Source organism: Lutra lutra, chromosome 9 (genome assembly GCF_902655055.1).
Source record: "Lutra lutra chromosome 9, mLutLut1.2, whole genome shotgun sequence".
In the NCBI taxonomy this organism is placed as follows: domain Eukaryota; kingdom Metazoa; phylum Chordata; class Mammalia; order Carnivora; family Mustelidae; genus Lutra; species Lutra lutra.
In genome coordinates this window covers 67,089,417-67,109,533 of record NC_062286.1, presented here as the reverse complement: position 1 = coordinate 67,109,533, position 20,117 = coordinate 67,089,417, and the positions used below count along the sequence as shown (strand labels likewise).

The 20,117-nt window shown below is 37.4% G+C and overlaps 2 protein-coding genes and 1 long non-coding RNA gene across 9 annotated transcripts in view; 1 reads left to right on the top strand and 2 right to left on the bottom strand.

The window, feature by feature from the left end:
- Positions 1-4,174: 4,174 nt before the first annotated feature.
- LOC125108447 (uncharacterized) lies at positions 4,175-6,940 on the bottom strand. The gene is made up of 4 exons (XR_007129914.1): positions 6,809-6,940; positions 6,524-6,632; positions 5,502-5,587; positions 4,175-5,261 (listed from the first exon to the last, which is right to left on the bottom strand). It is a non-coding gene; the product is annotated as an uncharacterized LOC125108447 (long non-coding RNA).
- A 21-nt stretch (positions 6,941-6,961) lies between these two features.
- LOC125108446 (prolyl-tRNA synthetase associated domain-containing protein 1) lies at positions 6,962-8,798 on the top strand. The gene is made up of 2 exons (XM_047744251.1): positions 6,962-7,199; positions 8,268-8,798. Exons 1-2 carry the CDS (start codon positions 7,116-7,118, stop codon positions 8,700-8,702), a joined length of 519 nt encoding a protein of 172 aa, XP_047600207.1. The 5' UTR covers positions 6,962-7,115; the 3' UTR covers positions 8,703-8,798.
- Positions 8,799-10,467: 1,669 nt separating this feature from the next.
- Positions 10,468-20,117, bottom strand: part of CCDC88A (coiled-coil domain containing 88A) — a 132,090-nt gene continuing 122,440 nt past the window's right edge. For 3 of the 7 annotated variants that reach the window (XM_047744250.1, XM_047744244.1, XM_047744246.1), the window contains 4 exons: positions 18,873-19,141; positions 18,226-18,685; positions 14,553-14,652; positions 10,468-14,011 (listed from right to left, as the gene is read on the bottom strand). In XM_047744250.1, the coding sequence (XP_047600206.1) occupies positions 14,588-14,652; positions 18,226-18,685; positions 18,873-19,141 (794 nt within the window). In that variant the 3' untranslated portion in view covers positions 10,468-14,011; positions 14,553-14,587. Of the gene's footprint in view, positions 14,012-14,552; positions 14,653-17,056; positions 18,686-18,872; positions 19,142-20,117 lie in introns of those variants that run through there. The other 4 variants (XM_047744249.1, XM_047744247.1, XM_047744245.1 and 1 more) reach the window with 3 other exon arrangements.

Here is a 20,117-nt window from a genome sequence, read left to right as displayed (position 1 = left end):
TTTTTTTTAAAGATTTATTTATTTACTTGAGAAAGAGAGCACACATGAACAAGGGGTGGGGTGGGGGAGAGAGAGAGAGAGAGAAGCAGACTCCCTGCTGAACACGGAGCCCAACTCAGGGTTCAATCCCATGACCCTGAGATCATGACCTGAGCCAAAATCAGGAGTCAGAGGGTTAATCAACTGAGCCATCCAGGTGCCCCAACGGTTGTTCTTTGTTCTTTTCTTTCCTTTTCTTTTTTCCCCCCAAAGCTTGTAGTCTTTATAGTCATCATCTGTTTCAGTTCTGCAAGATTGAATGTTTTATTTTTGCACATCAGTTTTAACAAACCAGAGGGCCTGCATTATCACTGGGAAAGTTAAGTACCTTGTCCAGGTCACATCCTTAGTGATCGGCGAGGGGACCTAAATTCAAGTCTGTTTGATTCCAGTTCTGTTGTTTAACCATTTCCATATTTGAAGAAGCTGCATTGAAGATCTTTAGGGTTCCTATTCAGCTTAGAAATGTCACCTTTTGAACATATAAATATAAGCATTTTTCTCACTTAATTTGGTATCAACCTATAGCTCATGATATGTAGTAAATCTCTGTGTTTCCATTAATATGACCACTGCTATTAAAGTGCTTTATGGAAAACAATAAGAGAAATAACTTTGTATATTTCTAGTGGAGAACATGATATTAATCTCCAGTAACCTCTAATAAGAGCTGTAGCAATACTCATCAAAGATGTCTGCAATGGACTTTCATCAACAATGGGATAGTTCACTATCACTAGCAACCAAATTACGTAAAGGTCTTCTATGGGTTTCTTCTTGAGTATCCTCAACTTCACTGAGTTCTTCATACACAATTACATCTCTTTAAAAATGTCTTTTTGGGGGCACCTGGGTGGCTCAGTGGGTTAAAGTCTCTGCCTTCCACTCAGGTCATGGTCCCAGGGTCCTGGGATAGAGCCCCGCATTGGGCTCTCTGCTCAGCAGGGGGCCTGCTTCCCTTCCTGTCTCTCTGCCTACTTGTGATCTCTGTCAAATAAATAAATAAAAAATCTTTTTAAAAAAAATGTCTTTATGCTGCAGTCTTTGATTTCATTCTTTCCAGCTTTACCAAGATATAACTGACAAAATTGTAAGATGTTTGAAGTGTACGATGTGATTATTTGGTATACATACACATAGCGAAAGTATTCCTCTTCCATTGAGTTAACACATCCATCATCTCATAAATTTACTTATACGGATTCATTTTTTTCTTGTTGGGAACATTTGAGGTCCCCTCTCTTAACAAATTTCAGTTAGACAATACAGCATTATAAACTAGAACCACATTATTATGCATTAGATCCCCTGACCTTGCTCATCTTAGAACGTTTTTACCTCCGTACCAACCTACACTTCTTATTCCTACATCCTTGTCTGATCTCTCTCCCCAGTGAGTATGAAGACTTTGAATAAGACACTTAACCTTTCTGGTGATCAATATCTTCATTACAAAATTAAGAAGGTTAAATTCTTAGAGTATTATTTTTGAGAAGTTTAAAAATATTTTAAAAAAGGATCACGTGTCTAAAGATGTATTTCACTCTTCCCTTCAAAGAGGGAACCAACAAGATGGTAAACCTCATTCAAAGAGAATTAGGGAGTGCCAAGTCTTTACAGTGGCTGAAAGAATGCTTGAACAAGATTGCTAACATAGATAGGAAATTGGTTAATATCCTACAACACAAGAAAGTTGTGACTTTGGGGTTTATCTTTTCTATGGGACAAAAATCATCCACACCTCTATGGGACAAAACTCATTTATATTACTATCAGTTTTCCACACATTAAGATCTACCCTTACAGAGATGTACAATACCTGTATACTAAAAATAATATAAATATATTTTAAATAACTGATAAGTCATTTTAAATAATTAAATATTTAAATAAATAATTAAAAAATACCAGGTCAAAGAAGGTGACCATTCCTAGAGAATCAGAGGTTCCCCAGGAGCACATGCTAAACAAATCCCAGCAGGACACTGAAAGAGCAAACAGTAAGCCCTTCACTTATTTCCAGGTTTTGGATAATTTTTCTTAACAGAACTAAGAGTCCTCTGAGTCCTTAGGACCAACGAATTTTAAATGAGTATTTAAAGTGAACTAAAGGAAAATTGCTGCTTCTCTGCTTAATCAACTATCATCTACTACATGCATTTTGTTTATGTTGTACAAAACCACTATTTCTGCAGGCAAGAAAACTGAATGTTTTCACTCGTTTCATATTTTCATTGGGAAGTAATTAAATTCAGTCTGCTCACTTATTAATTTTGTTTACATTTTAACTTTCTTCCCTTTTGAAGTCTTTGTTGAAAATACCCTCATGTGATCTGTCTTATTTGTGGAGATGAGGTTTATATTTCTTTATTTTTAATAACTTATTGATTCCCCCCTCCATTATAAAAATACATAGAAACATAGAAATTTTTGGAAGATAGAAAATACAAAGAAAATTAGCCAGAGATAACCACTTTGAGAAATGTATTCTTAGCAGGTGAGAATTTTAGTTACCAGGTCTAGTGTGTGGGAACTGGAGCCATGACCCCACTCCCCTTGCTTGTTGGATGCCAATAACACTGACCTTTTTTTTTTTTTTTTTAAAGATTTTATTTATCTGTGTGACAGAGAGATAGTAAGAGAGGGAACACAGGCACGGGGGAGAGGGAGAGGGAGAAGCAGGTTTCCCACACAGCGGGGAGCCTGACGTGGAGCTTGATCCCAGAACTCTGGGATCATGACCTGAGCCTAAGGCAGACACTTAACTGACTTAGCCACCCAGCTGCCCTGACACTGACCATCTTTCAATGCCTCTTCCCTGATTTGCTTCTTCTCACCTTTGCACACAGCGTCATACTGTTTCCTCTGCCTGGCTTACTCTTCTCCTCTCTTTGCCCTCTTCATTCCCACTCATCTTTCAGATTTCATTGCTTTACTTCCTCAGAAATACCTTCCTTGACCCACTCCTCCGTCCCCCAGATGAGGTGAAATTCTCTTATTATGGACTTTCCTAGCATTGCCTATGTGTCCTTGTTAGTGCTTGCTACCCACACAATTTAACATTTGGTTCTGTGATTATTTGACTAATTAATATCTCTCCTGCAATATACTATTTGCTTCACAAGGGCAGGGGCTCTGCTTGGTTTTGCTCACCACTTTCCCTTTAGTCCATAGCTGATCTTCAATCATATTTTGAGTTGAATATAAAATGGCCCGTGTCCCCACATGTTGGAGCTGCAAGGAACATTAACCTGAGGCTATCGCTAAGATTTCCTCCCTACTCCACAGAATCATCCAGGAAACTGAGACTTGGGAGGAGCCAGGGAACTGGACTATGGGGTTATTGTCTTTTTTGTCATGGCTCCTCATTGAGCAGTGATGTTCAGATATACTTGTGTCTCACCTGTTTAGGCAATGCTGCCCCAGGGAGACTGCCTGCCACTGACAGGAGGTTCCCATCTTGCTACCCACTGGCTGGACAAAGTGCCAAGAAAGGGACTCTTCTCTACTCTCCAGTCCTTCCCACTCCAGTCCTCACCTGCTTTTCTGACTCTGAGGAAACTTCAATTTCCTCCTAGATCCAGCTGCTTTCTCCTTTCTTATTCTAGGAACCAACCTCCATCTTCTCCCGACCTGGGAAGAATCCTCTTCCATAGGCCTTTAGAAGCCGGTTTTTGTGGAGCAGGATTAGGGAAAGATGCTAATACTCATTAGGTGTTTTTTGTTTTGTTTTGTTTTGTTTTTAGTTACACTGTTATAAAGCTATGTATACTTTGAAGCAAAATTGGGGCTGTGTTGTCTATCCTCTCCTATAATTCATTTTCTCAATTTACCGAATTGTGCTTCCCTGTATTTTCAAATATTGAGAGCATGATTGCGAATGCAGAATTCCCTAGGAAGTTGTCGCCTAATTTATTTAACATGGCCCTTGATGGTGGGACATTCCCCGTTCCTTAGTGTAGCAGGTACAATTCTTTGTGCCTACTTCTAGCCTTGTCTTTGGCTGATGGGCCTCTCGTTCTGCTCTACTGTCAACACCAAATCATACTGCCCCAAGACATACATGCTTTTTCACCTCCATCCTCCATCCCTCAACTCCCCGGGTTTCCTCAGCTGGAGTCCTTTTTTTTTTTCCCCTGGCAGAGTCCTACTTATTCTTCAAACTGGTGCCATCTTCCCTTAAGGCTTTCCTTGGCACACCAACCCAGTCTTAGCACCCTTCCTCTGGGCTCCTAAAGCATCTGCATCATGCCACTATTGTGGCACTAGTCACATTTTCTTGGACTTACCTTCTGTGAATGCTTCAGTCCCCTCTGCTAGATTTTAAAGTCTTTGAGGGCAGAAAGCTTGGCACATAGAGATGTTCCAAAAGATAAGCTGAAGAGACATAGACTGCAGCAAGCACTTTTCCCTATTGTTTCACTTGTTTGGGATATTTACAGCTTTCCAGGGTAGCTTTCAATTTACCTGTTCTGGAATTGCCCTTTGTTTCACTCGGTAATGGGGATTTCTAACATTCTTCATCTAATAAATGCCAGGATGCCCAATCCCCATGATGTTGATAAATATCTTGACCTTTTTATTTCTTTTGCTACGTAGGCTACAGTTGTAACTGTTTCTTTTACTTTGAGCAAACTTAGATGAGTGTCCCTGGTTTCATGGATCCTGGCGTAACTCCATTCTCCAGCTCCTTTTTTTTCCAGACTCTGTCCTTTTCTGTCAAATATCCATACTCTTCCTAAAAATAACGAGTCTTTCCCTCAATACGTTCTTATATAAATGCCACAAAACTTATTATGTCTTGTCCTGTTTGTAAAACAATTCAATAAACTATATTTATCAGATGCTACCTCTCTCTTAGAATTGAGATTTCTATATATATGTATTTTTTTAATTCAAGTTCTATGGCTAAATATCTAGTTCCTCAAGTTCATGCTAATCATTTTGAATTTAATCTGTTTCATGTTGTTTGCAGTATAAATTTGAGATTGTATTTGCCTTGAAGACGACTACACCAAGGATAGATAGCATTTCTTTTCTATTTAATACAATGTTGACACAAATGCTTGATAAATAGTGCATTAAATCTAGGTTAAGATAGTTTTTAAACAGCAATTTTAAGTGCTTTTACCATAGACAGATTTAATTTCATTTTATAATAAATATCTTTGGTTGTAAGACTTGCTTGGAGCAGGACACGTGGTCACCCCACCACAGGTGGACTAAAATTAAGAGAACATTAGTGTTAGCCAAGTGGGGAAATGGTTGTAGTTTGGGCTGGGGTGATGGAGGTGGTGAGAAGTGGAAGGATTTGAGAAACTGAACTGTGATGGATTAGCTATAGGGGAGTGTGTGTGTGTGTGTGTGTCTGCGTGTCTGTGTGTGGTATGCCGAATGCAAAAGTTCATGGCTTGAATAAATGACAGATGGAGTTCATGTTTCCTACTTTTGGACATACTTACCTTTCTTGGTTACAATCAGATTCCAATTCTTCTTTCCCCTGTTTACTCTCAGTTCACCATGACTGGATTGGGGTTTTCTTGAACACCTTCAACAATTAAAGACAATTTGGGACATGCCTTATCTTCAAATGGGTACTCTTTCCTATTCTAATGCTTTCTAATTTCATTTTTAGAAAGAAACCTAGGGAAAAAAGTGGTGACTGAGGGTTTCACAGGATAATGGAAAACCCCACCCCGAAGTAGGCAAACTGCCTCCCAAAAAGGCAAGTTGTGGTTGCCACCGCCAATTATTTGTACATGAATAATAACAAAAGGTAATTTTCAGGAAAGGTCAAATGTGAAATTGTAATTTATAAATTAAAAGTTGAAAAGTCGTGGGGCGCCTGGGTGGCTCAGTCGTTAAGCATCTGCCTTCGGCTCAGGTCATAATCCCAGGGTCCTGGGATCAAGCCCCGCATCCGGCTTCCAGCTCGCTGGGAAGCCTGCTTCTCCCTCTCCTGCTCTCCCTGCTCGTGTTCTCTCGCTCTTAGTCAAATAAATGAATAAGTTCCTTTTTTTTTTTAAGATTTTATTTATTTATTTGACAGACAGAGATCACAAGTAGTCAGAGAGGCAGGCAGAGAGAGAGGGGGAAGCAGACTCCCCGCTGAGCAGAGAGCCTGATGCGGGGCTCGATTCCAGGACCCTGGGATCATGACCTGAGTCGAAGGCAGAGGCTTTAACCCACTGAGCCACCCAGGCGCCCCAATAAATGAATAAATTCTTAAAAAAAAAAAAAAAGTTGAAAAGTCGTAAAAGAATAGGCATTTTGGCACCCTCTACTCTCCCTGTTGATTCGAAAATCTCTTAAATTCCTCCGGTAAAATCTGAAACTGCCCTCCTTCCCAGACAAGGTAAAGGCAAGAAGAGTCTGGAAGAAAAGGCAGACCACTCTATAATGACTAGTGGCAAGTTTAATAAGCAACGGAATTCAACAGGAGGCTTGTTTTGGGCAGCCACAAGACAGCGATCTCTGCACCCACCTGCTAGAATCTTGAGTTTATGCAGAGGCCTTACGGGAATTTCAGCTACAAAACTGTCCTGATGCTTGCAGTATCACATTACGCTGTCAAGGCAATGTCCTTCAAGTGGCTGCGGGTACAGGAACAGGGCCAGAAGATACATTTCAAGGACAGGGGAAAGGGAGCTTCTCTGCCTGGGGATTACCCGTAGTCACATCCCCTCCACAACCTTCTCCAACACTCCCTACGCTTAACTTCGGTGGCCCTGATTCTGTTTAAGTGGAAATTATGCTAAGCCTAGAGAACCTGAAGCGGGACTAGGGAAGGCACATGCCTTCCTCCTGTGGAACTCGGGATAGAGAAAGCCTCACGCTCTTCCCGCCAGGGAATCCCTGCAGACCACATCCACAGAGGCGGCGGCGGTCCGGAAAGAGGCAGGGAAGAGCGCGCGCCGACTGCTTGGGCCCGCCTCCGGAAGGAACTGCACTGGACTTCTGCGGCCCCCTGTTCGCTCCTGGTACTTCCGCCCTAGCCTCCATTCGGCCAGCCGCTCGGGAGGCCACGCCCATTTCACCGCTTCTCCGTCCAGTCTCTTCCTGGCCACGACGGCAGCATGGCGGTTAAGGAATTACGGGCAGAGCTGGAGCAGCGGCTCGGCGCCCTGGCCATCCATACTGAGGTTGTGGAGCACCCGGAGGTAAGGCGCTTCTGTGGGGACAGCCCTGCCGGAGGGGTGGGCTCCGCTGCGGCGGCTCTCGGGCGGGGTGGTGAAGACCAGAGGCCCCAGCGGTAAGGTGCCGCAGAAATGTCGGTTCTAGGACGTTTCCCCGGATCCAGAGCGCAAAAGGGACCCGGTAGGACTATCAAAAGCCTTTCGGGACTGTCTTGTTACTGTGAGAAAACTTAACGTTTTCCTCTTGGAGCTATTTGGTCACATTTCATTTTGAGAACTTCATGTTAAACTGGTGTGTAAAGCTGGGTCCGTGTGTTTTTATGGTGTAGATATCAGGCAGTAAACCGTCTCTGTAGCGTCATCGATGTATCCAGACATCGTGCATATAACAGGACACCAACCTTAGAAAGTTTGGAATGAACATGATTTCGTTTTTTGACGTGAGGATTTGCAAACATTTCTCGGAGCCAGTGTAACTTGAATGGTGCAGGAGCATAGGGACATAGCTTGAGGGTAACAGCTAATGATCGTAGTTAAACATGGTGATCTTCAAAGGGTAGGCAAATACCTTAAAAATCTTCAACTTCACCAATTTAACATCAAAACGGTATCATTTTCTCTGATCTTCTTCCCTCCTATATAGTAGTTACTCTCCCCCTTCCTTACCTGTGCATATTGCCACTCTTCTGATGTTACTAGTCCAGGTCTGGTTCCCTGCCCGTGATCTCACCCTTATTGTGGTTATATATTTGTAAAGTGGAGGTTGTTACCTGGTTTGGATGTAATGGAATGCTAAGGAATAGGAATCTGGGTTGCTATAGATTCTCAGTACCAAAAGTTTAAAGAAAACAAAACAAAAAAACACTTTAAGAGTAGGAGTGCTTGGCCAGCACATTGTAAAAGATAACTGGCCCAAGAGGTCTCCAGATGAGGGATTGAAATGGCAAGGTGTGTTATTTCGTAATGGGCTGGGAATGGGTCCCTACCAGTGACATCCACGGCATTGGGTGCTCCCTAACCTTGCTGTTTTCACCTAGCAAGCAGAGTATGTGTACATGCATATTTTTGAAGTTTTCATTTTATTTTTTACAGGTGTTTACAGTTGAAGAAATGATGCCTCATGTCCAGCATTTGAAAGGAGCACACAGTAAGAACTTATTTCTTAAAGACAAGAAAAAAAAAAGCTATTGGCTGGTGACAGTTCTTCATGATAGACAAATTAATTTAAATGATCTTGCCAAGCAATTAGGTGTTGGGAGTGGAAATCTTCGGTTTGCTGATGAAACAGCCATGCTAGAAAAACTAAAAGTTGGCCAAGGCTGTGCCACACCTTTGGCACTCTTCTGTGATGACGGAGATGTGAAATTTGTTCTGGATTCAGCTTTTTTGGAAGGTGGACATGAAAAGGTGTACTTTCATCCAATGACCAATGCTGCAACCATGGGATTGAGCCCTGAAGACTTTATCACATTTGTGAAGAAGACAGGACATGATCCCATAATACTAAATTTTGATAAAAACAACTAATTGGGCTGATACCTAGAATACATCTATTTCTGAAAGCTGTTTTTCTTACTTGTAATTTATAAAAAGCATTAAAATTGATAATATTTAGCACCTTGATTTGGTGATGAAATCATTTTAGGGAGGAACGTTTCGTCTAAAAGGAGCGGAGTTTTGTTTTGTTTTGTTTTTAATTTAAGTAATCTCTACACCCAAGGTAGGGTTCAAATTTACAACTTTGAGATCCAGGGTCACAAGTGCTACTGACTGAACTGGCCAGGTGCCCTATAAAAAGGAGCTGCTTTTAAAAAGATACATTGAGGAGTTTTAGTCAGTTCAGAGGGTCCACTTCCCATCCCCCATGAGCACTACTCATTACAGGAATGCCTTCAACAATTGAGTATATTAACAATAAAACTAAGGCTAGTTAAGATTAACTATCTTACATCTTCTTTAGGGTGTTTACTTGAAAAACACAACTTGCAAAAAAACAGCATCTATAAAATAACATATATTGTTCATTTAGAGAAAAAGGAACATAGAAATACATTAAATTGTTGATAGTGGTTATCTTTGGGGAATGAGGATTAGGGAAAGATTAGTTTAATCTTTCTGTGAGAGGTTAGAAATGTGAATATACTTGGAAAATTTTTTTGTGTCCTGTACTTTATATTAAATTTTACTCATCCCCCCCCTTCAGTTAGGGCATCTGAAACAGTGTAAGAACTCATGATTATGTATTGTCAGTTCTATATGAGCTAGTTCAAAATTGTGGAGTGAGAAACACTTTTTTGCTTAAATTAAAACCTTCATTAGTTGAAGGTCTGAGGTGGACTATATTACAGAAGTAGTCTAGAGTTCTTGTCATGAAAATTCTCATATTTGCCTCTGGTGCAATCAAATGGGATAGTCATGACGTACCCATAGTTTACTAAGTTTGGCCACTCAAAAGTAACTTCCACCTGGAAGTGATAGTGTAACCAGATTGTTGCTAAGAGGCAAAATAAGTAAAAATGTCATTTCTTGGTATATAGGATTAGAAACTTCAAGTCTACTCATGGCAGAATTTCTATAAAGAGTGACTTTAAGGGCACCTGGGTGGCTTAGTTAAGCGTCTGCCTTCAGCTCAGGTCATGGTCCCAGAGTCCAGGGATAGAGCCTGGCATCACATCAGACTCCCTGCTCAGAGGGAAGTCTGCTTTTCCCTCTCCCACTCCCCCTGCTTGTGTTCGCGCTCTCGCTGTGTCTCTCTGTCAAATAAATAAAATCTTTTTTTTTTTTTTAAGATTTTATTTATTTATTTGAGAGAGAGACAGTGAGAGAGAGCATGAGCGAGGAAAAGGTCAGAGGGAGAAGCAGACTCCCCGTGGAGCTGGGAGCCCGATGCGGGACTCGATCCCAGGACTCCGGGATCATGACCTGAGCCAAAGGCAGTCGTCCAACCAACTGAGCCACCCAGGCGTCCCAAATAAATAAAATCTTAAAAAAAAATATGACTTTAAGAGATGTGGAGTTAGTAAATATTTCCATAAATGATACCTTATTCTAAGGTGCCATGTTACCTTTTACCTGCTGTTTACTACATCTCTAAGAGGAAATTTTAGACTCTTTGCACATAAAATAAAGGTTTAATGAATAGAAATCAAAGACTGAGGACAGTAGATAATGCCCTTCCCATCTTATAGTGAAAACAGGCTCAGAAAGACTAACCTGCCCCAGAATACACAACTGGTTGCCTCTCTAACATTCTGCCTTCCCAAAATCAATAAATGAAAATGAAAGACACTGCTTTGTGCAATATATTACTGTATTTAAACCTATGTGAGGATTGACAGAACTGGTAAGATTCCATTCTTTTCCCAAACCTCCAATATTCATCCCTAAAAGATCTAGAATCATCTAAACAAGATTATGGGTTATGTCTGAAAAAAGGTTTTCCAGGGCAAAGGGAAAAGAAAGATAATACTTAGCTAAATTATATGTTATAATTTTTAAAATGATTATTAACCACTTGTTACAAAAATCACCTCTGTTTTATTTTTAGATCAGTTTAAGTGAATGTTAAACCAACTTAATTTTTTAAGGAGTAATAAAGTCTAAAATGAAAAATAATGAAATGTTTTTAAAAACATAAATCCAACCAATGATGGTTTGTTACAAACTGGCTTCCTGTGGCTGATAATGGGTATTACCAAGTAATAATCATTGCCATTCAACTCCAAATCCCTCAGTAGTATTACTTTTAAAGGAAATGTTACAGCTTTTATATTATTTGATTTGGTATTTAATAACAATTATAAGTACAATGGCAAACACTGAAAGAGAACCCTTAGTAGAAAAGAAAAAAGACAGTTTAAAATCAGGTTTTGTTAAAGGGTGTTATAAGTGCAACTTTATCCATAAGCATTCCTTTTAAGGCATTTTCATTGTCCAAATATCTCAACATGTACATCAAGGTTTATATCACAAAATGGGCTCCTTTTGTATTACTCATTCAAGGCTTAAAGAAAAAATACATCTCAGGACGAAGTGTAGCAGAAAAGAAAAACACAAAAACTCACTTTCCTCATAAATGTAACTTAAAATACAAAGTCATTTAGCATACATCATTACTCCTCATTGTAATTCCAGATTTGGTACAGCATCTTTTTCACTTCCTGACATAAACTGTTAAGACAGTGCAGGCTGTAATACTTCATTTGTGAGGTGGTTGCAATTCTGTAATATGCACAGTGATTTTTTAATAGGCTTTTACCATGCCTTGCATGAAAGGTGCTACATACAAACCTGTTACATGAACTCTTTGGTAACCACCAGTTTAAAAACGTGGACCAAACCTTTCTTTCCACATGGCCAGATCTGAAGCACTTCATTGGAGTTCTTTGTGGAAGCTTATTACCCTGTATATTAAATCTTCAGTTTCTTGGGAGGGGGGTTAGCTGTTGATTTAGAAGATTAGCCAGATAAAAGCATGTCAGGCCCCAGTCAGGAAAGTGGCCCCAGTAAGTTTCTAGGTAGCCATACTACGTTGTTTGGCAGAAGCAGTTTATCTAAGGGAAAGGAGTGACTTCCTACTAAATTTGCTTCTGAATCTTTTGGAGAAAGTAAAATATTCACGAGGTTATTACCTAGTCCTTTCTTGAAATGGTATGAAAAAGGTAATGAATATAATTGAGAATATTCCTACCTTTGCAGTCTTAAGTGTTCCCCCTTGGTTGTCTCTAACTGCACTTTCTCAGGGTCAGCCTCATCAGACCCAGTACTATATAGGCTGCCCCTGAGCATGTTCGATGTGAAGCAATAACGTGCTGCTTAAGTCAATAGGTTCTCTATTTTAGGACATTAGTGTTCTGGAGAGGTCAAGCTGTGGTATGATTCACCCTCACCGGGCCACTTCCTACTCATTAAATTCCAACTTTCAGTAATTGTCCTGGGATGTGTCCTAGTTGTGCAAATTAGATGCTAGTTAATATAAATCTAAGTTACCCACTTACTGTATTTAGCTAAAACATAACTTCTATATTTACTTTCAATTTATCCACCTAAAAATGAATTTACATTTTTTACATGCAAGTATCTCTAGACTGCCATGATGCCCATTATCAGTTTGATTCTTGAATCTAGGGAGTCATGATGGAGAGAGATGTTTCAAAGTCTAGAGAATAAGTTTTAAATAAGTCTGTTGTGCAATAGTTGTATTTTAGTAAGAATCCTTTGTATTTACATTTACATAGCACCTTTCATCCAAGAGTTTAAAAGTGATTTAATTTTACAGCATTATTTGGTGGCAAAACCCAAGTTAATGGTGGCATTAAGTAAGTCCAAGTTCTCTAAATTCCTTTTTAATTTCTGGTCAACTATACATGCTGTCTTTCTTTTCATTAAGTCTTTCTGAAAGTAGACTATGAACACAATACTGCTAACTGGCCTACCAAAAAGAGGGGGAGGGAAGGTTGGGAAGGGAGAGAAACATACAGTTCTCATGGCTACTAGGTTAGTGATGAAACACATAGTTCCTAAACCACACTATGAATATGGAATTATTCCAGAAAGATTTTTTAGAGCTGGTAATGAGAGCCTAAGAAGTATACTGTTAAAATAAAAAAGTCATTATCTTTCTCATTTCAGACCTTTAAGATTAGCTGATATTTATGTTAAATAATGAATTTGCATTAATAAGTATCAATGCATTTTTGATTTCATAAGAAAATAAAACTGTGATATAAAATTGGAGCTACAAAAAAATGGATGTTTCCCTGGGTTAACTAAATCTACTTTTTTTGTGCTTCTTTCAAATGTTTAAGGTAACAAATGCATACAAATATTTCAAAAGTACCAATAACAGTTACCAACTTTAATGTATTATTATAAAGGACAAAAACAGAAAAGTTCTTATTATTATGTGATAACCTTAAAAATAAATGAGTTCCTGGCAAAATGTAGATCATAGTAAATTATTTACATTTTTTTTTTTTTTGCCATAAGAAAACTTCTTAAGCAACAGTCAGCTCTCATGTTAAAAAAACAAACACACATACATAACCCAATACTAAAGAAGGGAAATGAATTTAAAACACAACAGCATTATCTTGGGAATGCAATTTGCTGGAAAACCACCTTACTAAAAAAGTTTCAGAAAAACGCTTTTTAATTACCTTGGATCCACGTATGAATGCTTAGTGTTGCTTAAAGGGTAATACAGAAAGATTAATATTACTGTAAATTTTTATAGCTCCTATTTTTCAGATTTATCTTTATAAACTGAATTTCTTTTGCAGTGCATCAAAATAATTGGTTAAAAAAAAAAGAAAGGATACCAACACATGCAGTCTGCTAACCAAGTAAGGCTCTGACATGCCAAAACAATGTTCTCTGTATCTTGATATATAGTACATTCCACAACATACTACAGCATTTAATTTAGATTTACACAACTAAATATAAATGGCTAGATTTTGGCTAATACTTAGCAGAAGCATTAAGCAAACATGGATAAATTCATAAACAAATGACGAAAGAAGTAGATTGTTCTTGGAGTACTTCTTGGAACCTTAAAACACTTGGTCCTTAGTGAGAGAACATCCTTTATTCAGTAGATCTTATCAATACAATGTATAGTAAGTCCTAAAACCTTCTAAAAATTTTGGCAGTTGACTCCAGTAGTGCTCCTTGATTCAAGGAAGGAATGAAGGTTTTTTATTTCTTGCCTGCTCTAGTCACGAAGGATTGTTTAAAGTCTCCTTAAAGATTTTTAAAATGATTCCTATAGTTGGGTGTCTTGTTACTTCAGAAATAAAGGCTTCACACTGAGAAACTGAAGGACACTTTTCTCTCTGTATTTAGTTGGAAGGTAGAAAGAAGAAAGAAAATATAAGAAAAGCTTGAAGATAAGAGAGAGCTATAAAAATCAGAGCAGCCACTATAAGAACAACATGCACCAGATATGTCTTCTACAGGAAGGAGAGTGACAGAAAGCCAGAGACAATTTTTCTTCAAGTGGCTCTTCATACAAAAGGTATTTAATTTATTGTTTATTCTCAATTATCAAAAACACTGTGGGAAAGTTGTATTCCTACCAAAAAAAAAAAAAAAAAAAAGGCTTCAAATTAAAAAAGGAATTCCTAAAACATTATTCACGAGTAAAATTAAATTAAGAAAAAAAGAAAACTATTTAAAGGTTTGTTTCCTGCACTGATAGGCAAAAACTTACAGCAATCAATAAATCTTGCTTGACTAGTAAGTAGGACAGAAAATCATGAAATGAGCAAGCAATATTTACATCTGTTAATGCAATGTGCACTTGTTCTTATAAGTAACATGGTTAGTTTGTAGAAATGAGACTAATCTCATTTACATTTTAAGCAAGAAACTCACCACTTGGCCCACATGGCATGTAGTGGGTAATAGAATTAGGAGCTTTGCTGCTCCCTAGACCTGCTTTTTGAATTTCTGCTTTCTTGTACTTTGTCCACATCTGCAGGAGAAAAGCATTTCATATTATTTAATCAAATGTTAAGCATAATATAATTCATGAAGTTATGAAACTAACGAGCTCTTGTTGAAGGAGAAAGAATCTAACTCTGGGAAATTTATTAATCTAACAGACATCTTATTACTTAAAGACTGATTATTGCATTTTAAAAGCCAGAAATAATGTGTCCTTTTAGTAGCGTCAGGTAGATTTACTTACTATGTTTATTTACTAAATGGTCACAAATAGTTTTAAAGAAAAAATAACCTTGCATGCAACCACAGAAACATCCACAATGAAGTATTTGTTTCATTTACTGAGAAAAATTTTGTAATATGCCTACTTTCACTGTTAACAGCTAAAACTGCTTTGGTCACAGGGGACCCAATGCCTAACAATGTGTTTTTGATGTCACACAAATAATAAGGGTATGAGTTCTAGAAACCCAGGGCAGAAATGTGAATGCTACTCAGTTTCATCTAAAATCAGGGTACTGAATCTCCAAAGTTTTCCAGATATTCCTTTATGAAATTATAGGATATTTATGGAGATGTCTTAGAGGAAAAAAGTGCAGCTGCTCAACTGAGTCAGAGTTGGTTAATCTTATCTTTAAAAACAATAATAAGTTAAAATACTACTGCATCTTTGTAAGACTTACAGCAAGCAGTATGTTGATTTTTTTAAAGTTTAGAAAACACTGGCTGTATGTGATTTCTAAGGTTCTCCTATGCTAAAAATTTGGTTCCAAGGGCTATGAAGAAACATAAGGAAGAAACTGGTATTTTCCAAACTTTAAAAAGCTAGGACTCCATAGCTGCTGATAGTCTCTGGAGGAAGTCTAGCCTGTATTCTCACAGACAATCCCCAAGACACATGGACATGGTATGGATCTGTCTTAAATGCACAGTGTGTATGTTCCTTTTGAAAACAGGTTATACTATAAACTGTAGCCATTGGTATTGGAAATACTGCTTTCCTGAAAGTCTAATTTTGTAAAATAACCAGACAGTTTTAATATAATAGCACAAGATTTCTCTACATTTTGCATAAATAAATTTAATATTTTAAATTTAAAGTGTAGGGCCAGATCATTAATATTTAAAGAGTTGAAATGGTTATGAAATACCTCTTGACTCAAAGTGGTAAAAAAGTAACATGAGTTATTACATTTTAATCATATGTGGCCCCTATCTAATTTCACTTATATTTACCATTAAGGTTTATTACTAGGTTTTAAAAAAAAAGAAGAGATGCCAAAAACATTTTTAATGTTAGGACTGACAGCGAAACAACTGACAATAAAATAGATAGATATATTCAAGGAAAAAATATATTGGGTGGTACTAAAAAATATGAAAAATTTCTGATTGTGCTTATGTGATTATCTGCACAGAATCATTTTTAGTAATAGCTGGCTGTGAGAAAAGCAGCATAATCAAAGATAAAAATGGAGAGGGCCTAGCCCCCTCAATGATCTTCTGTAAGTCCCAGAGAATGGCTTAATTTAAAAGATAGAAATTTCATTAAGCAAAGATTCTCTGTGGAGTCTCTTTCCTTTGGCTCAATTAATAACAGTAATAATTTAATGCAACAACATGTATAGAATAGTGATTTCCTCCCCATTTAGAAAGTTACATTTCAAAGCATTCCTTTCCAGATGGCAGGCTGAGTTATTAGCAGTAATATTTCGGCTGAATCAAAATGACAAAAACATTCCAGAGACAGAGCTAAGATCTACTCCTCCAGAAGTAAGTGAATCAGGGTTATGGCTTTGTTTTGTTTTAATTCTGGGAGTCAGAGATTCAAGTTTAGCTGATTCTTCTGTAAAAGTGCTATGACCACAGCAAGATAATTTTTAAAGTTGATGATACTAGAGTCAGACTTAGAAAATATGTTATCTTATATAGTTATTTTTTTAGCTAAAATTTTCTGTTTGTAATTCTAAAATTTGTTCCACTAAAAACACACCTGTTTATTTCAATTCTAATGCTATTTTAGCACAATGTACTCATTTAAAAAGCTGTTTTAAGGACAGACACATGTAATTTAATAAATAGATTACAGAAGCAACAATCTTCACTACTTTGTAAACTTACTACCTTTTTTGAAAAGAAGTAAAAATGCAAACTTCCAACACATTGAGTATGATTTGATTTATTTCTCTTTAACTCTATATAAAAAAAAAGAACTAGCAAATCTAATGTATTAACTGATTCCAAGTAAAAAAGTCATCTTGAAGGAAAGATAGTACTTGAGTTCTTACATGTATCAGATGAAGAAAATGAAGAAACAACTAATACAAATGCTCCTAGTCACTGTATAAGTAACATGTAAATCTGATCGGGTTTTTAAAGAATTACACTAATTTTGAGTATCACCAAGGTTTTAAGTCTGAACAATTTTATAAATATGGGCAGTAGTTAATATTTGCTACAGAAAGTGTTAATGGAGTTATGACTATTTCCTCAAAAATAAAATGGCAAGACAGGAGACACAGTTAAATGGCAAAAGAAAATGACATCTTTTTTACATAGTTTCCTTAACACTGTACATGTGCAACAGGAAGTACACATTCCAGGGGAAGAAAGGAGTGAAGAGTTAAGGAGGAAGAGAGGGAGGGAAGGGGAGCAAAAAAGGTGGAAGGGAGAAAATGAGCATTCTTTTTTTGGGAGCAACAAAGTAAACATGACTTGGAAATGCCTTCTTGGTAATTATAGCATGCAACTATTTTAATATGCTTCCAGGTATCAAAGTAACAATCTCGTATCAGGTGACAAGAAACGTGAAAGAGAAGCATGTATTGTTAAGGTTTTCAAAGTCATGCAGAAAATGTACAATGCAATTAATACTTCATGCAGGCTTTGGTGTGGTTACACATTCATATTTATACACATGCCATCATGTACAAGTGAACACTATGCCACAATTTAAAATAAAAATATAAGCCTAGCCAAATTATACTTTTCAACAGCAGCTCTTCAAATCAGATTAGAGAAGCACAGTGCATATCAAGTAACATCAGCATGATATTGTGCAGTTTTGATCAAACACAACCATATTCATACCAAACAGTCTGATTATCCTCAGAAACCAACAATGTAGCTTCTGTGTCATCAGGATAGAAGCATGCAGGAGTGATAAGATTATGGCTATCTGTAGAAGTCTGTGGGTTACTGTTACTAGGGTTCTGATAATCAGAAAACTGTTCATTATCTTTCTTTGCAGTTCTATCCAAAGGGGCAGAAGCCTGGTCAGTTACTCTGGTGATTGGCCTGGGAGGTAACCCACTTATGTTACTAACTAATTCTGTATTCAGGGATAAAAATGGCTGAGATGGATGAGCCACAGTAAATGACTCCACACTACCTTCATCTGATATTCCAAATGCATTATTAGATGTATTAACAATGGCAAAAGTTTGGTTTAGAAAATGTGACTTCTCTGTTCTTGAGTTTCTAGTCTGGGTATATAGAGACTTGGGCTTATCCGTAGCTAAATCATTTTGTGCATGAGAACCTACAGCATGGGCTGGACTGTGAAGTGTATGAGAGGACCACTGGTGTAAAAGGTACTCACTAGATGCTGCAGTGATGCTATCATCAGTAGCTGGTGGTGAATCAACTGATATAGGTAGTCTACTGTCCTTGGTCAAAAAATCATGGATGCTTGTCCTTCGAGTAGTTCCTTCGGCAGTAGAGATCACACTGCTTGCACGAGGTAAAGTGGCATAAGGATTACTATCTTTTGATTGTCGTGACAGAGAAGTTTCTTTTACTAATTTTATCTTTCCTTGAGTGGCTAGTGTAGGTTTTCCTGGAGAGCTAATGAAGTAGGCATCTTCAGTCTTGCGAGGACTGGGTCTCACAAATTGTTCAGGCTTACTTGTCCGTCTATCGTGGAAGTCTCCTGGGGTTTTTCCACTTACTGACCTGGCCAGACCACAGCTAACTGGCTTGTTTTTTCCCAAAAAGTCAGAAGATACAGACAAACTTTTCATTACTTCATCTAAAAGATTCTCTTGACTTGAGGATTTTATCTGTTAAAAAAGATATCACAACAGATTAGTGAATGCAGCCAAGCCTTTACTTTCCTGATATATTAGACTGTATGATATAAAATTGCTAAGCAGCCCTTAACTTAAAAAGAAGCTCTATAGTTCAGTCACAGAAACTTAACTTGCAGTGTCTATCTAAATTCGGGTCCTACTACTAGATAAAACTAACCTGTATTGAGGTAAGCTTGTTGCTTTCTTCCAAAAACTGTTGTAGAGTAACAACTTCACTTCCAGGGGAACCAGTTTTGATCTTGTGATGTGCTCGACTCTCTAATAATTCAGGCATTTTGTGCTGGAGCATTGGACTTGATCTGGTCTGTCTCTTCAAGTACTGGATTGGACTGCTACCACTGCTGGACCAAGCCTCATGATCATGAAGCAGGCTAAACTCTCCACTGCTGTGGCTCTGTGGCCTGCTTTGGATATTAACTGCACCTGCTTTTGGAGTAAATGGCGTGTTAAGGGTTCGGTAACAGAAATGAGATTAAAACTATGTAAGTAATAATATTTGTTGACCGGATTCTAATGAATAGCTCAACTGACTTTCAAGCTTTATTTAGAAATGCATAGTAAACTGTGTTCATCTTTCATCAGTCTAACAGTATACTCTAATCTCATTTTGACAAATATTTTAAGTTCTACAAAGGCAAGTAATTTGCTTCCACCACTACACTCAGAGCCAAACTACAAAGCAGGCTACTCAATACATTTGCCGAATGAGTGAATAAAAAAATAAGTAAATAATATATTTTTTAAAACTCAGGTTCAAGTAACTGTAAAACACCTCAATATTTAGAACAAAAGATGATTATACAAATTTAAAATAATTTCAGAATGTTAAAACCAGAATACAAATTCAGAAGTTAAAAATTCTAATTCTTTGTCTATGAAATCTTCATTCCGTACTTGAAGGTTTCTCTATTCATTCTGAATGAATAATCTTAAATAATTTTTTTCAAATTTAAATAGCAGGCATATAAAAGAAATTCAATGGAGATATGATATAGATATTTAGCAAGTTCTAGTAAAAATATAAAATAAAATACGTTTTGTATTTTGTTCTTTAATGTCTGAATCATCTGACTGTTCCTGCTTTCCACTGTTGGTATGTGGCTATATAGCCATAAAAGATTCAACTGAGGTTCAGCAACTGTACGGAATGCAAATTACTAGTTCTGGGGAAAAGCTCTCTATGTTTAATGCTATTCCTTATGTGGATTCTAACTGATAGCAAACTGTATACATACAGTATCAAGATGGAAAATACAACTTTCCATGGTTCCCTAATCATACAGAGTAAAGTGGGTCATTAAAGAACTTGGCTCAAGTTATATAATATTTTACAAAAGGAAGATTTTCTTAAATTTTCAAATCAGAAAAGAAATTACTTCATATTTTCAGACTAAATTTTTCT

Bases quoted from the DNA above. Each gene is read 5' to 3' on its own strand.
- LOC125108446 (XM_047744251.1), top strand. From the start codon at position 7,116: ATGGCGGTTAAGGAATTACGGGCAGAGCTGGAGCAGCGGCTCGGCGCC. The intron at 7,200-8,267 runs GTAAGGCGCTTC...TATTTTTTACAG, and splicing joins AGGTTGTGGAGCACCCGGAG to GTGTTTACAGTTGAAGAAAT.